Source organism: Mauremys reevesii, linkage group 9, assembly GCF_016161935.1.
Source record: "Mauremys reevesii isolate NIE-2019 linkage group 9, ASM1616193v1, whole genome shotgun sequence".
Taxonomy (NCBI): domain Eukaryota; kingdom Metazoa; phylum Chordata; order Testudines; family Geoemydidae; genus Mauremys; species Mauremys reevesii.
Genome location: NC_052631.1, coordinates 7,619,457 through 7,644,917, shown reverse-complemented (window position 1 = coordinate 7,644,917; position 25,461 = coordinate 7,619,457). Strand labels below are relative to the sequence as shown.

The 25,461-nt window shown below is 60.7% G+C and overlaps 1 protein-coding gene across 10 annotated transcripts in view; it reads right to left on the bottom strand.

Moving 5' to 3' along the window:
* The window catches only part of EIF4G1 (eukaryotic translation initiation factor 4 gamma 1), a 43,518-nt gene extending 24,717 nt beyond the window's left edge, over positions 1-18,801 (bottom strand). For 4 of the 10 annotated variants that reach the window (XM_039487716.1, XM_039487720.1, XM_039487718.1 and 1 more), the window contains exons 1-7: positions 18,656-18,801; positions 8,665-8,773; positions 8,234-8,320; positions 7,682-7,714; positions 5,578-5,598; positions 4,198-4,371; positions 3,555-3,654 (exon numbers count right to left, since the gene is read on the bottom strand). In XM_039487716.1, the coding sequence (XP_039343650.1) occupies positions 3,555-3,654; positions 4,198-4,371; positions 5,578-5,598; positions 7,682-7,714; positions 8,234-8,320; positions 8,665-8,739 (490 nt within the window). In that variant the 5' untranslated portion in view covers positions 8,740-8,773; positions 18,656-18,801. Of the gene's footprint in view, positions 1-3,554; positions 3,655-4,197; positions 4,372-5,577; positions 5,599-7,681; positions 7,715-8,233; positions 8,321-8,664; positions 8,774-11,779; positions 11,897-18,655 lie in introns of those variants that run through there. The other 6 variants (XM_039487724.1, XM_039487728.1, XM_039487719.1 and 3 more) reach the window with 5 other exon arrangements.
* Between the last annotated feature and the right edge of the window lie 6,660 nt (positions 18,802-25,461).

Sequence of the window (25,461 nt, the reverse complement as noted above, 5' to 3'; positions counted from 1 at the left end):
GAGAGAAATCCCTACTCCAGGCCCAGCTACACTTCCCAGAATGCTACAGGACAGCTCAAACTCGCACCCAGCCCCCTTCCAAACCTATCAGGTGGGCAGAGGAGGAAGCCACGCCCCCAAGCAAGCACTGGGGTTCAGGTGTCTCCTCCCGCAGCTGCTTTCCTTGTGCCCCAGCTCTGCGGCAGCAGCTCCCCAGCCTTATCTCCGTCGCACCAGACTGTACCCGCCCCAGCGCCGCGGAGAAGTGAGTAAGAACCAGAGCTGCCAGCTCACTAGATCCCACTCTGCTCACACCCACAATCCCCGATGGCTGGAGAGCTGGGGCTCAGGCCCCTCACCAGCCCCATGGCTGTCAGGCTGGCCAGCATCCCGGCCCCACACAGCAGGACTACAGCATCAGGTGGTAGCCTGACCCCCTTGGGACGAGCCAGGGTCACAACAAGGGCAACATGCCTGGGGTCCCCCAATTCCATGGCTGCTTCAAGGTCCCATGAGCCCCAGCTACAGCTGCTGAGCAGACTCAGCCAAACCAGGACAGAACAGGGGCCCCAGGAACAGTGATGCGGGGCAAGGAGCCAGCAGCCCGGGCCGGCGGCTCAGAGCCAGGGTGACTGATAGACACAAGAAGTCAGGCAGCGCAGGTCACAACTGGTCTGTCTCAGAACCAGGACTGGGAATCAGCTCTCTGCAGAGACCCTGTCTCTGCCCAGATCACCAATGGGGGGCCAGGCCCATGGATAAGGTCCCCGTGGCACACAAGAGCATGACCCGAGCACAGGTGGGTGCCCAAGGAAGAAGAATGCCAGCCTCTGACCTGAGCTCTGACAGCAGCCAGCCTTCCCTGAACGATGGGCCAGCAGATGCCCCCCACACTCCCCCAGCGGGGCAGGCGACCATGAGATGGATGCCAGCATGGGGAGGGAGAGACAGTAACAGGTGGGAGCCTGGCCTCCTCCCAAATCCAGCACTTTCCTGGGCCCCTAACACCCTTAACACATCAGCAGTGGCACTAGCAGGGAGCACTGGGGGCTCCAGATCTCCACACCAAGGGCTTGGGCCTGTCCCACCCCACTGGCCACCCACACACCCCAGCGGGGCACTTGCTGCTCAGGCTAGGAAGCAGCCACGGGGCAGACCAAGTATGGGGGAGTTCACACTGGCTAGCCAGGAACTGTCCTGCTAGCTGGCCAGGGTGGGGAGGGGAATAACCCAAAGTTCCTCCATCCGTAGGAACACGTGGTCCTTCCTAGGGCTCGAGGGCCTGTGTACACAGGGGGAAACTGACAAAGGAGGGGAAGTGACTTGCCCACGGTCACCCGGTGAGTCAGTGGCAGCGCTGGAAACAGAGCCCAGATCTCCTGACTCCTGGTCCTGTGATGAACCACCAGGCTGCCCTTCCCCAGGTACAGACAGAGCCCCCAGCAAGTGCCTGCAGGGGCTCAGCAAGGGAACAAGAGCCCCTCCCATCCGAAGCTCCCGACACCAGCTCAAAGCTGCAGGTTCTAGCCAGCCCTGTTTCTTACAGGCCCCTTGGAGCTTGTCCCCAGCCTCGCTTTCTGGGAGCCAGACTGCCCAGGAACCACACCTCACTGCCCTCATCTTTGCCAGGGCTGGCAGCCGGTGGAGACCAGGAGCCCTGGTATGCAACACCAGGAGGCTCAGAACAAGATGGAGGGAGAGCTACAATTGCCAGCCAGAGAGGATGCTGGGAAGTGTAGTTTCCACACAGAGTTTAGCCAGCCACCCTCCCTCTCCCCCACCACAGCTCAGCCGCCCACAGCATTTGTGGCCCGATGAGCTCCTAGAAGCCAGGTCCTTAGAAAACCTTTCCGATGGCTGGTGACCACCAAGAGGGATCCTTGCCGAGGGCGCCGAATGATGATGCTTTGACAGGAAGCTGGAAGCAGCAAGGGGCTGGGAAGCAGGCGTGCCAGGTCCCTCCTCTGGCACATGCAGCCAGCAGCCTCCCAGGATGGACATTTACTAGTGACTTTGGAGGCCTTGTGTACTGGTGAGAAGCAGCCACGGGGCACAGCGATGCAGCTCCTACTACACAAGTCTACCAATACCTACAGCCGAGACCCCCTTCCCTCCCTCCACAGCTCTGCTCATGCCTCAACCCTGACCCATAGCTCCCTTTTGCATGTCAGTCCTGGGCTGAAGCTGCCACTCCCACCGGCCTGCTGCTTTAGGGAGATGAGGCACTGATGAGTCACCTGCCCTGTATCTCCATCAAGGGGCTCCGTGCCCCCTTCACACTCGGCCAGTGGCCGCAGCAGCCCTGCTGGCCTGCAATGACTCACTGCTGACGAGCCGCTGTTACACAAGAGCATGTGGTCAAGAGATGCTGGGGCCTATTGGCTACCCCACCCCCAAGCTGGGGATGAGACGCAGACAGGCCTAGCCCGGAGGTTAGCGGAGCCCAGCCCAGCAAGCCTCAGTGTCTGGCTCTCTCTTCGAGACGCTGAATCCCAGGTGGGGAGCAGGGGCTGCACCTACCTGTCTCAGGGGGAGCCCATTTTGGTGCCGTGTCCAGAGGCAGCCGCTGCCGGGGATGGGATGGGACGGGACGCAGGCCCCAGCGGCTCACATTGCTGTGTCTGCAGAGCCGCCCGCCCGGGATGGATCCAGACTAAATATAGTCACAGTCCTGCTGGCCATGTGAGCGCAGTGCGGGGGAGGGGAGGGGCGGCTGGCTGCACAAACCCACCGCTCCACTCCAAGGAAGGGGGACTGAGGAGCCAAGGCAAGGAGGGGGGCACATGGGAGCCCCCTTCCATACTCCCCCTGGAGCCCTCGGCCTGGCCACGCTCCGGGGACAGGGGCCTGTGTTTATTTAGGGAACAGCTGACTCTGGGGCTGCTGCTGCCGCCTGTTTCCTTGCACAGCGACCAAAGGGCAGGCTGGGGCTAAAGTCTGCCCGGCCTCTCTGCCAGGACAGTTAAACATTAAGCTGCCCTTGCTGGGGGTGGGCGGGCAGGGGGCCCTAATGGGGTGGGCCAGCCTCAACGTTCCGCCCCCTCACTTCAGCCCCACGCTCACATCTCTCCTACCCTCTGGCAGTGCCCCCCTACCCCCACCCCTCTCCTTTGGTAGGGACCAGCTCGGAAATGAGGAAACCTCTCTCTCATCCCCCAACTCCGGGGTGCCAAGGGAGGTGTGAAATTCTAAACTCAGTTCACGCCCCCTTCCGACTGGAGACACATCCCTGGCACAAAACTAACCCGGCCGCGCTGGGGCACCGGGGGGTCAGGGGCATCAGGAGAGCTGAGAGGGTGGGAAGCCCAGGGCTGGAATAAAAGAGGGGCTGCATGCTGGGGGCATCAGCAGAGCTGCATGGGGCGCAGTGGGGACCAGGGCTGGAGCAGCAAGGGGGCTGCAGGTCAGGGTTGAGGAGCAGCAGCAGAGCCGCACAGGGCACAGCGGAGGCTGGACGGGAGTAATCGCACACAGTGTCTGGTTCTCACCAGTGACGTCAGCCCCATGGTTTCAGGTGCCCCAAGCTCCCACCCCAGACCGAATGGCAGAGGAACGGCGTCTCCGGGGGCCCTTACCGTAGGTGCCGAATTCCGGGGGGTTGGCTCCAGGGTAAAAGCTGGGGGCGCCCGGCTGGACTGGGTACTGCTGAGTTGGAACAACATACGTGGAGCGACCCTGGGTGGGCAGAGAAGGACACGCCGGTTACTGCCCGCCAGGCCCTGGAGTACACAGAGATCTGAGGGGACTCTCCCAGCAACAGGCACGGAGGGCAGGACCCAGAGCGTGGGCGAGGCTGGCGAGCAGGGCAGCACACGCTGCAGAGGAGGAGGGCCTTGGCATCACGCTGCCGGCCCCACAGGACCTGGCTCAGCAGAGCAGGCGGTCAGTCCCTGCCAGTCCAGCAGGGAGCAGGGCTTGCAACCCCACCTGGCCCTCGAGGCTTCCTGGGGCAGAGGTGACACATGGTGTCACTCAGCAACAGCTTTTCCACCCCAACAGCAGCACGATGGGCTTTCAGAGGCCATGGGGCTGGGCCCCCTGCATGGAGCAGGGTCCATTTGACTTCACATGGGGGAGCCCCAGAGCCTTCCCTCCCACTCATAAGAAGATGATCTGGTGGTCGATTCTGTCCGGATACCCCCATTTCAAAGCCAGTTTGAGCCCCATGCAGCAGGGAGCAGAAGCCCAAGGAACCCGGTGTCCGGGTGCAGCCCTCACCTGTCCTGGGATGTAATAGGCTCCTTGCGAAGCAGGGTAGGAAATCTGGGAGGGGATCATCATCACCTGGGAAGCAGCTGGATAGACATGAGCAGGCGGGCCAGGCCGGGCCGACGTGTTACTCTGCACCCGGGAAGCACTTGTCGGAGGCTGGGCCCTGCTCTGGTAGAAATGCTTTGGGAGAGAAGGACGGTGGCACTCAGTTAGTCCCAGCAGGGTGCCAGGACCACCCAGCTACACGCCCCACAGAGGCAGCTGCTTCCCGTCTCTGCATCCCCCATCCAGAGGGCTGGACAGCAGCTACCACTACCCCCAGAGCTGGGACCACAAGTGGATAGCTAACGTTCCGCCCCCCAACTGGGATGGGAAAAGCAGTCTAGGGCAGGAGGCGCGAGGAACCAACAGCAGGGGCATGGCATCCCCACACAGCTTGTGGTGTGCCTCTGGGACCCTTCTGACATGGTGCCCAGGCGCTAAGAGGTGGTCACCTGGCAGCACACACGACCAGCTGCCATGGGGTGGCAGGACAGTTTCGTAGCTGTCATATGTGCCCATCACAAGATGGCTGCAATCCCCAGCTGGCTCCTCCCGCCCCTGGGGCTGTGGGTGTCTCAAGGTGTGCAGTCCCCCAGGCTGGCGCAGCTCCATTGACACCGGTGGTGATGGGCTGGGCCCTGCTCCCTTCCCCTAGCAAAAATTCCCATAATTTCTCAATAGCCCTGGAAAACTACAACTCCCAGAAGGCACCTGTAGGGAACCAAAGGAAGTGGGACAATCTATCTCCCCCTATTCACCTTAAGCACAATGTTCAAGCTCCACCCAGCCAGAGGCCACAAGCCTAAGAGAGCTGATCACAGCCACTGGCAGCACCCTCAATACAGATGCTGTGGCCTGCGGAGACTACTGGCCGGAGCCAGGCAGCTGGGACTGCAATAGAGCACTGAATTCTGGGACATGTAGTCTCCACGGGCTGCCCTACAGATGGAGCCAAGCAAGCAGCTGGAGCTGGGCGGAATCGCTCTGCATACTTAGGGAGCACAAGGAGGGACCATCTCATTAACCAGCTGCAGTGGGGAGTGCTGGGGTACACCAGGAAAGTCCAGCCCTGCATCTTTCTCCCAGGGGTCTCCTTTTAAGTGGGAGCAGCCGTGAGCCTTTTCAGACCCCAGTGTAACATCAGAGCCCCCCGGGCTTGGGAGGGAAGTTACTGCATCCCAGTCCTGACCCAGACCCCCAGAGCAGCAGTCCACCAACAGCCCCAACAGAGTGAAGCATGGCAGATAGTAGCACAGTGTTCACACATACACACACACCACGTGCCCTGTCTCCCACTCCCCAGCCGAGAGCACCGCCTGAGCAGGGGTAATGAAAAAGCGTTACCTGAAGAGACCTGAATCCTCCCTGTTAGCGAGCACACACACAAGGGGAGAAGGAAGAGAAAAGAGACAGGAGTTACCCCACAGCCTCAAGGTCCCAGGCCCCAGGGACAGGCGAGCACCGCCGGGCCAGAGGCAAACGCTGCTGTGGGGGGAGCCGGAGCTCCAAAGGGCTTTTGGTACAAGAGCCGCCCGGCTGTAAGGGAAGGTCAGAGGGGAGGGCCAGGCAGGAGAACAGTAAAGCAAGCGTGTCTCGTGGGCTTTGGAGCCCAATGCGCAGCTGCTGCACCCCCTAACGCTCGAGAAGGCAGCCCTGGCACCAGGCGATACCTTCAGGGCCACAGCCCACCGGGCTGGCAGGAGGCTCAGGGATCTAACCCCTCCTCATACTCAAGAGCTGGACAAAAAGACAACAGTGGCCCCTCAACTGCCCCTGCCCTCCCCCAGGATGCCGTGGGCCAGGGCACTTTCTGCCTTTCAGGCCCAGAACGTACCTCCCCCAAGGCCCCCCCAACTCAGTTCAAAGGGGGGCCAATGACACCACCCGATCTGGGATGGGCCTCAGCTTCAGGACCGCAGCCACGCCAGGGCCCATCCCCATGAGCTAGAACTCCCCTCTCCTCCTCCGGTCAGACCCTATGTCGCTCTCCATCTCCACGAGCCGCCCCGGCCTTCAGCCGGACTCCGGGGCAGCGAGGCCCCAAAGGGCAGGGCAAGCAGAGACGATCAGCAGATTGTGGGGTGCCCCTCGGGCAAACTCCACTCACGCATCAAGAGGCAGGACTATGCAGGTGGTGAATGGGCCTCTCCGTCCTGCTAGGCCAGCCACAGCCCAAGCCGCGTCTTAACAACGGGCCTCGGCCTGATCCAAGACAAAGCAGCATGTACAGAGCTGGAATCCCCTCTCCGGCCTGCGTCTGATCAGTACAGGCAGCCCAGAGCTGGCACCTCCAGGGCATCGGCCTCCTGGCAGGCAACACAGTGCTAGTGTGAACGAAATGCCAATGCACAGCCCAGACTCAGGAGCCAGCGCGCCTCTGCCAGCAAACTCCAACCAACCGTCCAGAGGCGAATCGGACGCATGTCCCCCACCAGCCACCCCAGCTCCTCCCCTCCACAGAACCGCTCGGCCCTATTGCAGAGTGTTTCCCAGCCCGTGAACCCTGATGTGCACCCCAGTGCGTCAGACCAGGTGTGGAGCCAACTTCACAGCCAGAGGGTGCAGAGGGAGGTGAAAGGTCAGGGGAGGGACCGTAGTTACCAACAAGCTGCCCATCCCTGTTGCCCTCTCCCACCCCCGCTGCACCGGCAGCAGAGCAGGGACGGGGCTCACCTCACCCTGCAGCCGCTGCACGAGATGGGAGCCATTTTAGTAAGGGACAGGGTGATTGCTCATAGAGGTTACGGCAGCAGCGCAGCATGGTGCCATCTTGGGGTGCTGCCAGGGGACTAGTCCACCTGAGGAGCAAAGGCGAGACCACCCATAGGTCGGGCACAGGCAGAGGCAGCTTTGTGGGGCAGAGTGGGTTGTGGGGCTGGTAGCAGAGAAGCAGCCACATGCTCCAAGCTTCATGCAGGACTCACGTCAAGGTACAGACGCTGCAGTGAAACTCCTACGGCCTCCTACCCCAGGACACCTCTCCCCTCCCTGGGGCACCCACATGACCAGCAGGGATCCCAGCACACTGAGCTGTTTGTGTCAGCAGCCCACTGGGCCAGCCAAGCCCCCGGCTGCCACTCCAGCTGTCTGTCCAGCCCTGCAGAGCCCCAGCACTGGGCTCCTGGCTCACGTGCACTCCGAGTTTGGCATGACTCAACCGGCGCTCGGGACCCGCTGTCTTTGCGCACCCAGTCACCCGCTCTCCCCGCGGTGAGACCACCCCTGGCCTGAGAATGTGGCAGGGGTCCTAGGCCACAAGGAACCACGTGAGACTTTGCCAAGCCTTCCTGCTCCTTGCATGAACCCAAACCAGTCCACCCCGGTGCTCGGTGCCGCAGCCCGCACCCTCCCACTGCTCTAGCCCCGCCGTTTCCTTGCAGCATCCAGACAGACACCATGTGGCTGCACCCCCGGGGGTCCGTACGGCATGCGGGGGGCGGGTTAGTACCTGCTGGTGTAAAGCACGAGGCCCTGCTGGAAACTAAGACAGGAAAGAGCGAGGGGGGAGGAAAGAAGAAGCAAGGTCACTTCAGGTTCAGACAAGACTGCGCGGCCTGGGAGGGGGTGGGGGGCGGCTCTGCGCCGTGTGCCCCTCCCCAAAGAAGGAGACGCAGGCGGGGTGGGTGGGCAGACAGACAGGCATCCATCCATCCCCTCACAGCTCCCCTGGGCACACGTTCGTCCAGGCCCACCTCCTCCACACGCACGGCTGCGCGCACCGCGGGGCCACCGCCCTGCTCAGGAGGGCCCAGGGAGCTCTGCCCTCCCTCCGCCTGGCACGCTGGAGCCCTCCACCCTGACTCAGAGCTGGGGCCACTTCAGCACCACAAAACCTGCTCGGCAGCAGATCAAAGGCCCCAAGCGTAGCCAGGCTGGCACCCCAGAGAACCACGCCACTGGGAGGCAGCAACCACCCCTGGCCATCAGACAGCCTTCTGGCAGCGAGAGTCCCAGCAGCCCCCGAAGAGCCGGCAGCGGCCACACCCCAGTGCCCCCTTACCTGTCGAGGCTGGGAAGGCGTATTCATTTGTGTAGCTTGCGATGGGTTAAAAACCACGGGTGCCGTTTGACCAGGTGGAAACGCCGACTGCAGGGAGACAAGGAAGGAGCAGGTTGGCATGGCAGCTACCAGGGCTCCCCAAAGCCACACCCCAGGGATCTGTACACGGCGCTCCCCGCTGGGCCACTCACTGCACTGCCAATAACCCGGCACCTCATGGGTGCCAGGCTCTGAGCACGCCTCCCTCACCTGGCAAGCCCAATCCTGACCCCAGGACTGGTCAGCAGGGAGCCGCGCGCTGAACCAGGCGTCTCACCTGGTATCTCAGCGGAGGGCTGTACGGCTGGGATCAGGCAGACACAGGGCTCTGAGGGGAGATGCTTCATCCGATGAAGCCTCAGAGAAGGGCTGGGGGTGCAGAAGGGCCCTACCTGTGGAAGTCCAGGAGAAGGGGCAGGGTGTGGGGCTGTCGGGGCTCCTCCTGTGGCCTGTGGAGCTTTGTTCATTTCATGTGGTGCTGCATAAGGATCCCTTCGCTATCTGCAGCCAGAGAAACAAAGAGCACACGCTCAGTAGTGGGGCAAGGAGCCTGGGGTGAGTGGGGCAGAGAGGAGCTGGGCCCAGGGCAGGGACTTCCCCAAAGGCGGCTCTGGCAGGGGCTGGCTGATGACTTTGCAGCCTGGGTCTGCACAAGTCCGCAGCACAAGCAGGCTGCCCTGGGCTGGCCCCTGAGGGTCTGCGTGCCAGGACAAATGAGCCTCCGACTCCAGCTAGCCAGTACAGTCCAACTCGGCAGCGGGGTTTCAGGCAGAGACTGGTCACCACAGCCCCTGGGGCAGCTCAAACAGCCGGAGCCAGGCGTGGGCAGTCACTGGGCGAGCTCCCGGTAGCGATCCCTGCAGGAGCGCTCAGTGGGTGCCACTCAGCAGGGACGCTGGTGGTCTAGAATCCAGGGGCCCCAGTCCAATGATCATCCCTAGACCAGCGAGGCCGGACCCCCGTTTATCTTCTCCCTCAACCTCTCCCCCTGCTTCCATCACGTTCTCCTATCTCCCCTGCCCCCACGGCCACACCTCACCAAGAGCAGTAAGCTGCTGGGTGCCCTCAATACCTGGAAAGGGCCCCTCACCCACTACTGAGGTAACACCAACAGGGGGGGGAGGGAGTATCTCAGAGTAGCCTGTACCCCCAGGCACGGGCTCCCAAGCAGCCCCCTCCCCAACAGAAACAGCCAAACATTTCAGGAGGTCGGAACTGCCGCAAAGCCAAGAGGTTTCCCCAAAGCAGAGTCATTAAAGACAGCTCCTGGGGAAGAGTCCAAACAGGCCCCAAGGCAGCGGGAACCCAGCTGTGCCCCCCACCCGCGAAGAACGGACCAGGCTACAATCACTGGTTACAGGGAGGGGAAGCCGAGAACTCTCCCAGCTTTAAGGTCCTTAGGAGCTGGGGGAGACCCCTCTCCTGCACACCCAGAACCTGGGTGAACCCCCCTGGCTACACCCCCCACACTAGTGCTCAGTCCAGGCACTGCAGGGGCACCTCCATATCACACCCCAAGGGCTGAGCCCAGGTCGGTTCCCCCCAGACATGCAGAGGGTGTGGGGGTGGCAGCTTCTCTTGGGGATGCAGCACGCCAACCCCCTCCCTCCCACAGACAGTCGGGAGCCCCATGGACCCAGGCCTCCCCAGCTCAGCAAGAGTGAAGAATCCACTGACCTAGGCTTGAACCCAGCTCCAGGGACCTGCCTGGGCCCATCTACACAAGACGGGCAGGCCAGGCCCCCCCGGCTCAGCTCCCCACCAGCTCATTACCTGCCCCATCTGCCTGCAGCATCCGCAGGCCAGACAAGCGTGTTTGACTGGCACCACGAGCAAGGGTTGTGCTGACCCACAGCCAGAAAGGGGTCTGCTGGGGGGCGGGGGGAATTCCCTACCCCGTTCTTGCTGGGTGCCGGATGTGGAGAGCAGCAGGGAGAGCCCAGACCCATCTCCGATGCTGACAGGCCTTGTCCCAGGACTCCCTGGCTGCTTCCCCTCCCGCTTGGTTACAGTGCAAAGGCCACAGACAGAGCGTGGGGAGCCCAAGCCAGGGTCCAGGCGGCCCAACAGCCTCCTTCCCCGGGCGCAGAGAGCCGACCATGGAACCGCGCCGGAGCACAGCACTGCCACACAGAGGTGCCAGCCCTGCCCGGGAACCCTCCCCAACCATCCAAGCCAAACAAACAGAGCCTGGCTCCTGCTGTAACCTGATGCTCAGAGTCAGCATTCCAGGCTTGGGGGAGACACCAGAGCCCAGGGGAGCTCCACCACCGCCAGACCCTCTCCCAGCGCCCCTGGGAATCACGGCCAGCCCCCCAGAGGTTACAGCCAGCTGCTGGGGCAGGATCCCACAACAGCCTGGGTCACATAAGGGGGGGAAAGAGCTGCAGGCCCAGTTCATGGGCCCTGCGTTTCCTGCATCCTCCCCGCTGCTCTCAGCTCTGACCCCTGGAGTCCCACCGCGTTTCAGAAGCCTTCAACAGCTGCCGTCCAGGGGCTTTCAAAAGCAGCCAGGTCCTTGCTGCCTGCCTAGGACGAGCAAAGGGGCCAGGAAGAGGCCAGCCTCCGCCAGGAGTCAGCACCAAAGCCCTGCGGAGCAGGACCTGCACGGCCAGACGCAGGTGGGTGAGCAGCCCCAAGCACCACGCAAGCCCATCGCCGTGTAGCACGGTAAACGCTGGGCACCCCGCAAGGCCAACTTGAGAAGGGTGGCTGCAGAGTGGGCTGGGGGCGGCCCCGGGGTGCCTGGGTGTGGGGATCCGAGGGGCAGGGGTGCCCACTGCCATTCTCAGCACTGGGTCCGACACCCCCGGCACAGGCAGTCCCTCCTCCCCCACCAAGGACTGGTATTTCAGAGGCTGCCTCCCGGCCACTGGCCAACACCCTGACCCAGCACCCCACAGCGCTGACCAGCCCAGGGCCCAGAACTCAGCAGCTGCCAACCCCAGGCTGGAGGCAGCCATGGAGAACATGACACAGCAACAATCCTACCCGAGACCTAAGGAAAGAGGGTGCTGGATGGGACGGACCAGCATTCTCTAACTCCCCTCCTCCACCTATCCAGGGCGGAAGCCAAGTGCCCAGGGCACGGCTCTCTGCTCTGGGCCCCTCCCCTGCAGCCTGGCAGGGTGCCTGGAGCACATACCCAGGCTCTCAGCCTGGGTAACACCAAGCTTGGGGCAACTGTAATATTCTTTTGGAATAAAACCAGCAAGTTACTCAAGAAAGGGAGAGAGACTTTGGAGCTCTGAGAAGTTCCTGACTGCGCAGTGACACCCCTCGCCCCCCAGGAAAGGGGGCGCCCAGGTCTCGCAGGCCTCTCCCCAACACAGCTCTGATCCACGCTGCAGCCAGACAGAGCACCGGCCACTCCCCACGGAGAGTCAGACCGCCCTACCCGGCCAGCCTGGCATACACACAGTGATCATTACAGCACCACGTAGGGAACCCCCCCCGCCACCCCCCCAGACACACACACACACACAGAGGAGAGAGAAGGATACTCACCCCTGCCCGGGAAAAACCTGGGCAGGCTGAGCGGGTCTGTAGAGACCTTTCATCCGACTGACTTCAAGAGAGAGGAAAATCAGCCTGCAAACCTGCCCGCCAGCGATGGGGAGGGCCGGGCGAGCCAAACATGGGCAAGGCAGGGGACAGCCCCCCGCCCCCACCCCAGGGAGGCCGGGAACATGCCACGAGCTGCCAGTGTCAGATCGCAGAGTCTGCTGCAGTGCAGAGACACCGAGAGGGAGAGACAGACTGAGGAGCCAGGGAGCATCCGAAACCCCACCCACAGGCAGAGCCATGCGGCCTCAGCACTGCCCAAACCAGTCAGAGAAACCCGTCTCCATGCATGAGTCACTCGCGCTGCACACGCTCCCCCCCCACCCGGCAGGCAGGCAGGCGAGGAGTCGAGCCTCACGCCAGGCGCTCCCTGCCCTGCCTCTCCCCTCGCCATGCAAAGCAACCAGACACCCACCTGTGCCAACGGCACTCATGCAGGCTGGAGTCAGACAGACGCTGTGCGATTCCACCAGAGCTCCACCCAGGCTTTTCCCCCCAGCAGTCTGCTCGGGCAAACCAAGGACCCCCCCAAACACCTCTGCCCTCCGAGAGGAGAGGGAGGGTGCGCAGGGGGCAGTGCAGCAGCATCACCCTCCTCCCTCGGGAGCTGCGGGGGGGGGAGGGGCTGGAAGGCAGCCCAGTAACGAAATGCGCAGGTGACACTAAATGGGGGAGCTGCAAACTGCAGCCAGGAGGGAGGATGGCGCAGAGGGGCAGGAAACACACCAATGCCACCTGGGAGCCAGGCAGCTGGGGGGGGGGGGGGCACATCACATCAGAGAGGAGTTTGCAATAGGACAGGGTTGCAAAAAGCCCAATGCAATTTGGGGCTGCGTATGCCATGGCCTCCCATGCAGGAGCAGGGTGGGCACCGGCCCATTCCATATGGTGCTGGGGAGACTCCCCCCATCCCCATCTCAGGTTCCTGCCCTCAGCTCTGGGACCAGGTCACCAGGACAATGGACGTACCCCGGGCTGAGGGCCTGCCTTGGGAGGGCAGAGTCTAGCTCGCCGGAGAGGGGCCTGGCGGCCGCCTGCAGACATCTGCTAGAGGCAAACCCCCAAGAAGAATCATTTGCGTAGGGAGGGGGGTAAGAAATCACAAAATGGGCACTCCCCATCCCCCCACTGTGCAGGCCCCTCCCCACAGATGCAGGGACACTTAACCCTTCAGTAGCAAAGGCCTTTCCATGCCCCTGGTCCTTCCATCTCACAGGTGGGGAAACAGGACTAGACAGAGAGCCTGGATGCCCCCTACCACCACACTCAAGCCTCTAAACCACTCCCGCCTCCCCTATAGACCAGGGTGCAAATTCCTTGGCCTTGCTAAGACCCAGCTTGGGTATTTCTGGAACGTGGGGCACTATCACCTCACCTCCCCCGCAGCAGAAAGGCTCCTGGGACCCTGAAAGCCCACACTCAGTGGAGGACCATGTCCCTGAGGCCAGACGCCACCTTACAATCCTCAGCCACCCTCCCTCCCGAGGTGCAACTCATTGCACCAGCCAGTGCTGTTCTGGCAGCTGGTGACGCTAGATTGTGTAATGCTGCTGCCCGGCTAATCCAGCCTGGCGGGCCCACTCCCAATGCCAGGTCGGGGCAGTGGGAGGAGGATGCCCACTGCTCTGCACTTGGGGACCCCACCCCGTGGAGCACTGTGCGAGCTCCAAGCTGCAGGCAGGCTCATGGAGCAGCTAGGGGTCTCTAGGCAGCGGGCCCTGCCGTATGCCAGGGAGACACCAGACCTGTGCTCAGGGCCTGGCATCCTGAGCACTCTGGAGGGGGGGCAGGTGCTCCTCGCTCCTCCCCGTCAGGTTCTCATGCACACACGACAGCTTTAGCCACTCAAGGTCTCTGTCAGTCCATCACTGATTAAACCAGCCTTCCACGTTAAACAAACACCTCAAAGGTTATGTCCAGAGACCAGCCCACAAGAGCCCAAGCCCTAACACTGCCAGCTTGTCCTCGCCTACTCCAAAGATGGGCCTGGCAGGTTAAAACCCCATCCACCGGGGCAGATAAAGGGCACTGCTAAGACTGAACCAGGGTGGCAGCCCAGGGAATAGGTCAGCTCAGTGGTCAGCTCAAGCAGCCAGGCCCCTTGGCTCCTCTGGTGAGGAGCGCAACCACCCCCGCCCATCAATACAGACATTCAAAATCCAACCCAGCAGGCTGCAGAGCTGGTGTCCACCCATCAAGCTCTCCTCCCCCATCCTGGGGTGTGGGACTGTTTGTCAGCCCTTGAGTTACTTACAAGACAAGCTTCTCTGGGCAAGGCCAGCGTCCTATTTGCCTGTGAAGTGCCGTGCACAATGGGCCACGCCAGCTTCAGGCTGACACGGCCCCGATGACCCTGCCTGATCAGCATCCCAGCCACAGCTCAGTACCAGGGCAGAACCAGACGCGGCAGCGTTAGGGTTCGTTGTGCTCTAGCGCCGCCCATGGTTCCAGCAGGATCAGGGCCCCACTGGGCAGAGCACTGGACAGTAGGGATGTCAATCTCAGTTTAACAAGTTAACCGAGTGAAATGATATTGTTTAACCGGTGAGCCGAGGGCGCTCCGGCTGGCCTGGCACGGTGGGGGCTGGGGTTGCAGCCCGGCCGGCGCAGGGCTGCCAGGGTTAACAGTTAAGATCAGTTGTCGGTAAGCTTACCGGTTCACCACTTAACCTTTTACATCCCTATTGGACAGACAGCAATTATTTACAAACGCGCTAAATCCCAGGGCATCCACATCTTCAGAGTCCTCACAAACTTTTGCTGATTAGGGGGCTCCTGGGCTCCGACCCACCCACTCAGGCAGAGCCGGGAGAAGTTCTCCCTTACTCATGACCTTCCTGCCCTGTCGCAGGTTTGAGATTTAAACCAGGTGCTAAAACACCCTAAACCCCCGCAGTGACTCTGCCTAGGACCCCCGAGAAGCTAGAGGAGAGCCAGGGCCATGAGGAATTACAAAGGGTTTCTATCTCTTCCACAGATGCCCCACGCCGGAGCGTCACCGGGTTCCCCTGCTTGCTCTAGTCACTAGGGGCAAGGCTGCTGCAGCCACATCATTCCTCCTCCTGGACCAGGGAAAGCCTAGCATTAGCAGATGCTCAGATCCACCCCACTGCCTGCTCCAACCCCACCCTCTGCTCCCCGCTATATCAGGGCTACCCTGTGTGCTCAGTCTTATTTAGACTGGAAACTCCTGGAGGCCAGGGCTGAATTCCCCGCTCCATACAGTGCCAAACCCACCAGCGGCTCTTAATAAGCCAATCTCCTCCCCTAACCTGAGCCAGGTCAGCCAGACATTCGAGAAAGCAACCCCCCGTGTGGGATCAATAGCTGGAGCTTGACGATCACTTCCTAAGGGGAGGCAGAAAAACATCCGGCTCCTTAGGTAGTTATTTTAATTGTCTGCTAGGTTCACCTGAAAATAGCTCTGCCGCAGCTTGGATGAGAGGGAAGGCGTTAACCTTCTTTGTAACAGCCACCCAATATGCAATTAGCATCGAGGCAAACAGCTCGCTCTCCAGTTTACAGCCCAGCTATTTGAAGTGGCTAATATATGACCCCAATGTCTGAAATATAATGGAAGAGAGGCCGAGTATTAACCTAGTCAACAGGGGCTGGGATTGCATCAGATCCCAAAGCAAGCAGAGTCAGGCCTGGCTGGAGTCCGCCAAGGAAAAGCTGGGGGGGGGGGGACGTTAAGAACTGATGCTGAACCCAGCACCCTAGCATGGCACTGGGGGCGCTGACTTTGAGCAGAAATAACAGAGGCCCACAGCACTTTTGTGAAGAGGCTGGTTTGTCCAGAGTCCTGATCACACTCTGCCCACCACAAGTTCCCCCTGGGGAGCTTTTGGGAATAACCCTTCCTGTGCTTATTCCAGATTGGGGGAGGGGAGGACTGGCATGGGAACCCTGCCCCTCATGCCCAACAGACTCCCACAGAGGAGGATGGCAGCATCTGGGCCCCACCTCTGCTTCTCAGAGCAGAGCCAAATTAGCATGAACTCAGTGTCTCTCTGCTCCTCCATAAGGAGGAACCAGGCAGCAGGAGCCACTGGTGGGGGTGGGAGGAGGAAGCAGTGTGCATCTCCTCTCTCTGTTCCTGGCACAGAGGATAGTGCTTGGGCTGCTCCTGCAGCTAGCACATCCCTGGCATTGCTGTGCCCATTGGACCAGAGTGAAACAGGGGAGGAACGGCTCAGCCACCATCTTAGAAAAGAGGTTGCACAGGGATTTGGGGGTGGGGGGGGTTCTGGATGAGAAGGGGTGTGGGCACCATTCACCCTGGTTCTTCCCTGCAGCTCCGAGCACAGGAACAGGCCTATGGAACAATGGTCCCTCCCTACTCTACAGCGCCGCCCCCTGGGTGTAGCAGGGTCGGAGACGACCACTGTAGGGGCCAATTTTATTCTGGTGCTTGTGTCTCCCGTAAGCCCTGTAGGGCCAGTCCAGGTGCAGGAGAGGGAACTGGATTCCGGCCCGGCAGTAACAGAACGGTTATTGAACTGCAGTAAGCGGCATGGGGCTCCACAGATGCAAATGGGGGGGGGGGGGGAGAGCTCAGCCTACAGGCGGTACACACCAACCTTGTGCCCCAGTCCAAAGGATTCAGTTCCCTTCTCAGATGCCAGGAAGAAGCTGCAGAGCAGTGACTTTACTTGTAAACTGAGCCCTTTTGACCTGGAGTCACCGAGAGGGTAAACAGGGAGCCCTCAATGCTAATTTCACAGGCATTTGTGGCAGCCCCAAGTCTGTTCTCATGAGAGGTCACAGTATAAATGAGCCCCCGCTACCCCGCATACATAGCTGCGGGGATCAGACCAGAGGACATTCCCCGCTCACAACTTCAGACACTGCCCCCTCCCTGGAGAACATACACCCCCCACTCCACCCCACCCCACCCGAACCAAGGGTTTGGAAAGCAGGGCAGCAAGAATCCCTATTTTTTTCGCTCTGCTTTGATACAGGAGAGCGCCCGTGCCCAGGAAAGCGTCTCAGCCACAACCGGGTTTATGGAGCAAAACACAGACAGGAGAAGGGTAAATATCCCCCGGGAAGCTAGGCTTTGAACTCCCCCTGGCCACAGTCCAGAGGCTTTAGGGGAGCAGCGCACTGCAAATGGATCACGAGCGCTCAGTGGGCACAACATGATGTACCCAGCAAAGATGAGGCAGAAGCACGTAGGACCCAGGCACATGAGCTGTGGGGCACCCCACCAGTCACCGCCAGGGCAGAGGGACCCCAGAACCTGCATTGCCATATGGCACGGGGACCCCACCCAAGAACAGGCTCCTCGGGAGCCCCCAGAGGCCGCTCCCCGGAGACCATCCAACAGGCGCCCCCTCCCACCGGCCCGGACAGCACTGGGCCGCCCTCCCGGGGCCGGGGCCGGCGGCGCAGATCGCCCCCCCGCACCGAGCCGCGGGAAGGCCCCGGCCGGCCCGCGCCGCTCCCAAGGCCGGCGGCGGCCTCTGCCAAGGACACGTGTCACTCCCGGCGGCGGCCATCGCTTCCCGGGAAAGGCCCGAGCGGGAGCCGGCGCCTCCGCACTACGGACGTGGGGGGCGGGCGCCAGAGCCGGCGCCGCAGATCGTGCCCGGGCACGATGGAAGGAAGCCGGGCAGCGGGGACACGTGGGGGCCGGGCCTAGACAACGGCTTGGGAGAGGCCGGGGCTGGGCCTACGGACGGGGGGCCCCGAGAGCACGTGGGGGCCGCCGCTAGGTCCTGGATAAAGGCCTGGGGGGAGGGGCCAGGCCGGGGGGAGGGGGCTAGAGAGGCCCAGGCAGGCCCCTATAGACGCCGGATATTTAAGGGGAGGGGTCAGGTGGGTGGGTGCGCTCAGGCCCCTATGGCAGAGCGACGCTGGGCATTGTGTGTGTGGGAGGGGGCGCCGGGGGCTCAGGCCATTCTACGCACCAGGCATTTGGGGAGGGAGGCAGAGACGTGGCATCCCATAAGGGCATATACGTACCACACGGAGGCAGGAGGTACACTCGGGGCCTATAGGCGGCAGGAATACGGGGGGAAATGGATGCTTTGAACTCCCCCGGCCACAGTCCTATAGGCACCGGGGGTGGAAGGGGGAAGCGGGCGAAGTGCGTTAAGACCTTATAGACACCATGAGGGAGGGGGGGAGACACGGTTCAGGCCCTGTCGACAACGGGCTTTTCCAAGGGGCAGCTGGGATCAGGCGTTACGGGCAGCAGGGAAATAGATCAGGCCATGTAGATACTGGGGAGTTTCGGGGCCCGAGAACAGCGGAGATTGGGGACCGGGAGGCAAACCAGGGCCAATGAATGTGCGTGTGGACGGTGGGGCGGGGGCCCGCAGGCCCCACAGAAGCTGTGCCAGGAAGAGGACGAGCGCCGGGGAGGAGGGCGGGGGGAGGAGGCCAGGCCCCATATGTTGTAAGGGGGGAAGGACATCCGGGCGGCGGGAGGGCGGATCGGGCCCTGCGGAGCCGGAGACAGCGGGCCCTGTGGGGCCGGGGCGGAAGGAGCGAGATCCCGGTCTCTGCCCTTCTAGGCCGAGCCCTAGGCCCGCGCAGGGCCGCTCCCCCCACCCCGCGGCCGCGCGCGGGCGCCGGGGGCTCCATGCGGCCGGGCCGGCCCGGGCAGCGACCCCCCTCCCCACGTGGTGGCCGGGCCGGCGCACATGGGCCGGGCGGGCGCGGGGCCGGGGGGGGCGGCGCGGGGGCCAGGGGCGGCGGGGCCGGGCTCCCCCGGGGGCGGATGGCGGCGGATTGCTCGGGCCCGGCTCCCGCCCCGGCATGGCGGAGGGAGGCGGCGCCGCCCGGCCGGCCCGCCCCGGCCCCCGTTACCTTCAGTCTCCTTCAGTCCGAGCGGCCCGACGCAGCCGCAGCGCAGCCCAGCACGACCATTTCCGGAGCCGCTCCGCGGGGAGGGGCGGGGCCAGGCCGGTCACGGGGCGCAGGAGGGGGCGTGGCCGGCTGAGGCCGCGCTGCGCCCCTCCCTGCCCGCTGCGGGACCCGTGTCATGTGACCTCCTGCCCGCCCCTTCCGGGGAGCCCGGCATTTCGGTCATGTGACTCGGACCACAACAGAACCTTTATCATGTGACCTGCCGTCAGCCACTGCCCTTGGTGATTAGCGGCGGTCACGTGATATGACGCGCTTCCGGTTCCTATCATCCCGCTTACATGTGACAAGCACGTGGGCGGCCGGGGGTGGTTCGGTCACCCTGCAGCGTGCCCCGGCTTGTCACCCTCCCCCACACGCACCTCGCCAGGGTTTAGTGTTTCTCCGCCTGGCACTTGTACCCCCCCAACCTCCTAGGTTTGGCACAGTCCCCCCAACCCCCACACACTTCCTAGGCTTGCCGGGGTCCAGATTTCTACCGGAGCACCCGGTCAAAAAGGGACCCTGGCAGCGCCAGTCAGCACCACCGACCGGGCCGTTAAAGGGCTGCTTGGTGGCATTTAGGGTGACGAGATGTCCTGATTTTATAGGGACGGTCCCAATTTTGGGGTCTTTTTCTTATATAGGCTCCTATTACCCCCCATCCTCTGTCCCGATTTTTCACATTTCCTGTCTGGTCACCCTAGAGGGGCTAAGGCAGGCTCTCTGCCTGATGTGGCTCTGTGCAGCTCCTGGAAGCAGCAGCATATCCCTTCTCCAGCTCCTCCACGTAGGGGCAGCCAGGGGGCTCCACAAACTCCCCCACCCCAAGAACTGTCTCTGCAGCTCTCATTGGCTGGAAACTGTGGCCTGTGGGGGCAGCGCCTGCGGACAGGGCAGTGCGCAGAGCAGCCTGGCCATGCCTCCGTGTATTAGCCGGAGAGGGGACATGCTGCTGCTTCTGGGAGATGCTTGAGGTAAGCGCTGCCTGGAGCCTGCATTCCTGACGCACCCCAAACCCCTGCCTCAGCCTGGAGCCCCCTCCCATACTCCAAACCCCTCAGCCCTAGTCCGGAGCCCTCTCCTGTACCCCAAATCCCTCATCCCTGGTCCCACCACAGAGCCTGCACCGCCAGCCAGAGCCCACACCCCAACCCCTTGAGCCAGCCTGGGAAAAGTGAGCAAGTGAGTGAGGGTGGGGAGAGCAAGCAACAGAGGGAGGGGGGATGGAGTGAGCGACAAGGGGCAGGGCCTCAGAGGAGGGGCAGGGCAAGGGTGTTCAGTTTTGTGTGAGTAGAAAGTTGGCAACCCTAACACCTCCCCTTAGGTTTAGCACTGTCCCCAGGTCTTGCATCTATCCCACACACATCTCCCCCTAGGCTTCGCATCCTCCCCCCTCCACCTCCTCCTCGATTTAGCACTGCCCCAGGCCTTGCACCTATTCCCCGCCCCCCCCCCACACACACGTTCCCCTAGGCTTAGCACTCCCCACCCAGACCTGGCTCTCTGCCCCCCATACACCCCAAGGCTTGGTACCCTGCCCACACTCTTGAGTATGACGCCCTCTCCCCCACACATGCACATCCTAAGCCTGGCACTCTGCGCCCCCACCCCCAACCTGGCACCCTTGACACGACACACACATTCCCCAGCATGATGCTGCCTACCACGAACCCCCACAACACACACACCCATCCATCCATCCATGTCTGGCATCCTGCCCTTTTACTACTCATACATCTCATCCCACCTAAAGGCTGGCCCCAGCACCTCTATCTGCCCGCATACATCTCCTCAGGCATGACAGTCTGTATGCACTTCTGGTGGTGGAAGAGCCGCACAGAGCTCTTCTGCAGGTCTGGGAAAGGTAATCAGAGCATCACAGCTAAATACAAGGTGAAACAGATTGTTACGTGTATTAGACTGGGGGCTGCCAAATATTGTTGTGGACACTTCTTTCCTCTCACAATCATGCTAAGCTACCCCCATCCCAGTCTCGGTCACCTCCTGTCCCATTTATGATCCCATAATGTCATGATGGTCTTTACAGTTGCTCACATGGAAAAGTAACAGGAAACTACAAATGTAGCTTTAGCTTCTAAGGGGATTCAGCATGTGGAAGTGAGAAGTGAGGACCCACCTGGCCCACCACTGATCCACAGCCTTCTGTCTGAGAATCATTGATCCCACAGACATGATGCAACAAGGAGGGAGAGAACAGCCATGATGGGTAGCCAGTGAGGCCTGACCCGTTTGCATCCATAATATTGGGCAGCGACTCACTTCATGCACGCTCCTCAGCAGACGTGGTGGCTTGGGAAATAGGCTTTGGGACAGCATAAAACGGGGGGGAGGGGACCCAGAGCACGGGAGAGGATGGAAAGGGAAGAACAGGTCAAAGATGCAGCCAGATTCTAGCCCTAAGAAGGTGGCCAGAGCCTCTCACACACGTTCTGAAGACACTGTTATCAGCCCTTTTAACGGAGGAGGGAACACAGAAAGCAATGAAGACATTCCTCATTGTCACTTGTGAATAGAACCCAGGAGTCCTGACTCCCAATCTTCTGCTCTAGACACATCACCTCACAGGACCGCTCAGCTCATGTCCAAACGTTTCTCATTGGGGGGGGGCTGGGCGGGGAAGGGGGGGCACTTACATTGGCAATTGGTTAATGCCTAATCTGCCTAAAATAAAGCAGATGGCAGCCACCATGCCTCTGTAACATGGAGGGGTAGACACAGAAACTACCAATCCCAGCATGCAATGCAGAACCAACTTGTCCCAGCATAGCAAGGCCCCCTTCAGGTCACTTTGGAATATTGCATTCTAAGATCTGGAGTCTTTGATAATGTGGGCAAACTCCATAGGTTTGTTCGACCTGTGATTATTACTGTAGTGCCTAAAACCACCAGTCAGGCGCCAGGGCTGTGCTGTGCTCGGTGCTGTACAAACAGAGAACAAAAAGCTTCAAAGAGGTTACCTGCCTGGAGGAGTTTACAATCCATATGTGCCCATCTTGGGGAGGGGGGGCTCTTTGAGTCAGGAGTCCCCACTGGTGCAGGGACGGTGATTTGTGAATTGAAACCAATCCAGTCCAGAATAATCTCTCCTGTTCTTCCTCATGTGAATGGGCCTTCCTGGTGTACCTTGGTGGGGGAGGGGGTGCAGCTCCCAGGCGATTTGGCCATCTCTACCAATCTCTTAGCTATATAGCAACGGATGGCTGCTTTGCAGAACAGAGAAAAGACCCCAGCCCCAGGCGGCTCACAGTCTGAGATTGGAGGGAAAAGGTTCTGACAAATATGGAATTGCTTGTTCCGTGGCTTCGGGGTGCAGGCTGTTGATGCCCAGCACTCCTGCCGCCAGCTGGATTTTCACATTTCTTTACCAGAAAGATTAGCTGGTTTTGGGAACAAAGGAGCGGAGAGAGGGGAGGCGTACAGGAGCCGAGGAGCTGGGGTAGCAAGCAGGATGGGGACAGAGCTGAGAATGACTTGCCGGAGTTAAATTAAGCAGTGATTCCACAGGCAGAGCAGTGGCTGAGTTCAACAAGTGGCCATGCCCGGGGCAGCTGGCACCGAGAGCAAGGAGATTGGCTGGCTACACTTATCAGTATGACTGAGCAAAACTGTACCAAAGCAGCCAATCCCATGGCACGAGCCGGGTGAGTTAGCAAATGCCAACCGGGTTCCAGTAGCAGGGAACTAAGCCACGTGCCAGGGTGAAGCAGAGGGGCCGGGGGTGCCCTGAGCTGGACTGGAAGCTGCTGCTCCTAAAGCAAGTGATAAACACATACCTTGGCACAGCTCTTGCTGTCTTGGTAGCTGCCCAGCCTGTGGGGAGAGAGGGTGAAGCAATCAGCACGTGACTTGGCACACGCACGGCTAGTGAAGGGAGCTGAGCAGTCCAGAGAGGACGGTAGATTTCCGAGTTTGTAGAAGGGGCTAAGGTGAGAACACTTTACAAGGATCATCCCATTAGCTGGGCCTGGGACCCGAGGGCAATCCTGCAGAGTAAGTAGGGAACGGGAGGACTATAGTGACACCAGCCGGGGAATGCCAGAGGTAGGCTCCCACATTTAGTGGCCCAAGGGTGGGGGTGTCTGATGTGGGTGGGAGGGCAGGCAAGGGTTCGGGAGTAACCTTAGGACCATACTGCTCTTGAGTAGCACCCGCACCAGTAAGAGGGAAATGCAGCCAGAGCTCAGGGGTGGGGCGAGTTGCTGTGGCCTGGCTCACCTTGCAGTGCCCTGCCCCAAGGCTAGTACCATGCTGCAGGGATGCTGTCAGTCTGGGGGGCCCAGCCATCGGCTCAGCCCAAGTCACAGTGGCAAGTTGCTGGGAGCCCAAGGGCTGCACGTAGTTTGCATTTCACCCCACCCCAGAGCCCTGGCACTGTACCATGCCAGAACTCCCTGGGGGTGGCACTCGCCAGCAAGAGAACAGCCTTTGGCTGAACTCTCACACTGCCCGTGCAAGGAGCACCTGGGGCCCTGCCGATGCCAGCTGAGCTTCACCCTTGCCCAGCCTCCCTGTGAAAATAAGGGGCATTTTGCTGTCACAGCTGGGGCAGCGAGGCTGGGCGTGGATGACTGAGCCAAGGCCACAGCAGAGCCAGGACTGCACCCAGCAAAGACTGGGCCACATGCTAGGACACGGAGCAGGGCCTCCATTGGCTACCCCACCATGCCTGAGTAGGGGTGATGCTGCTGCCTGCCCAGGTAACAGGACTGGGGGGACGCTGTGTCCCAGGCCAGAAGGGGCAGCTAGGACACAAGGTGAGTGGGATGTGAGCTCAGGGGCTTTGGCTGTTTCCCCAAGAATGTAACTTAAGAACGGCCAGACTGGGTCAGACCAAAGGTTCATCTAACCCAGGATCCTGTCTTCCAACAGTGGCCAATGCCAGGTGTCCCAGAGGGAATGAACAGAACGGATCATCATCAAGTGATTCATCCCCTCTCACCCATTCCCAGCTTCTGGCAAACAGAGGCTAGGGACACCATTAATGGACCTATCCTTCATGAATGTATCTAGTTATTTTTTGAACCCTGTTATAGTCTCGGCCTTCACAACATCCTCTGGCAAAGAGTTCAACAGACTGACTGTGCTGTGTGAAAAAATACCTCAGTTTGTTTTAAATCTACTGCCTATTAATTTTATTTGGTGAACCCTAGTTCTTGTGTTATGAGTAAATAACACGTCCTTCTTTACTTTCTCCACACCAGTCATGATTTTATAGACCTCTATCATATCCCCCCCCGTCGTCTTTTCCAAGCTGGAAAAGTCCCAGCCTTATTAATCTCTCCTCATATGGAAGCCGTTCTATACCCCGAATCATTTTTGTTGCCCTTTTCTGAACCTTTTCCAATTCCAATACATCTTTTTTGAGATGGGGCGACCACATCTGCACGCAGTATTCAAGGTATGGGCGTACCCTGGATTTATATAGAGGCAAGATGATATTTTCTGTCTTATCTATCCCTTTCTTAAAGATTACCAACATTCTGTTCACTTTTTTGCCTGCCGCTGCACATTGAGTGGATGTTTTCTGAGAACTATCCCCAATGACTCCAAGATCTTCCTTGAGTGGTAACAGCTAATTCAGACCCCATCACTTTATATGGATAGTTGGGATTATGGTTTCCCGTGTGCATTACTTTTAATTTATCAAAGGAGCCGAGCGCCTGTCCCTCCCCAGCTTTCGGAAGGTCCCAGGCATGGGCCGGTTGGCAGGAGTGTGGCTGCACCACTGGAAATGGGCGAGTGGAGGCAGTTTGAAGAGCCTCGACTTCCAGTGCAGCTGAGGGAAGCCGACCAGGGAGTCCCTGCATCTCCACTCACTGTTCCTGTGTGGGGGAAGCACTGTGAGCCCAGCCAGGGGAAAGTCTTTCCCAGACACCCACCCCCATTGCACCTCCCTCTGCCGCAGGGCTCCGGCCAGTGGCAGGCCAGCCCCCATTTCTGCCACCTTGAGCCCTGGCCCAATCCCTCATCTCAGGCCACCTTTAGATTGAGATGTTTTTCCGGGTGCCTCGGGCTGGGATCAGCCGAGAGCACAGCCCCGCTGGGTGCTCCAAAGGGAAGGTGGAGGAAAAAGGGCGAACCGGCCCTGTCCAGAGCTGCCCACCCCCATGCACTGCCAGGCAGCACCAGCTCCATGGGGCCATTCCTGCCCATCCTGCAGGACCAGCAAGTGGTGGGGGAGAAAGCCAGGAGGGTCATAGCCTCCCCCTGCGACCAGCAGTGCCTCGTGCATAACCAGGAAGAGGACAAATGAGGAAACCTCTCCCCCTCCTCCCCAGTGTCAGCGCCCTGCTCTCACCTACCCACCGCGGCTCAAAGCGACTGTGGGGTGGGGGAGTCCAGAGTCCTGATCATGGCCTAGAATTAACAAGGGGCCCTGGCACTCTCCTCCGTCCGAGTCTGACACCCCTGCACCAGAGCAAGGCAGAAAGGTACCAGGTCTCCCTGCAAAGGCTCCAGGCAATGGAGAATCCACCCACCCCTCAGTGAGCTGGTCCTGTGGTTAATCCCCCTCTCACCCCCTTTTGAGTTTGTCTAGCTGGGAAAGGGGGTGGGGGAGGGCCACTGGGCCTTGAGCCATCACATCCGCTGCTCATGGCCCCTCACACGGGACAGAGCTAGAGATACTACAGGTCCCTAGCAAGGCACCAGCCATTACTCAGCTGTCTGTAGTGCAGGACAGAGGGGACCAGCCCCCCGCCTGCACACGCTGTTCCCAGAGAAAACAATGAGCAGCACCAGTCTCC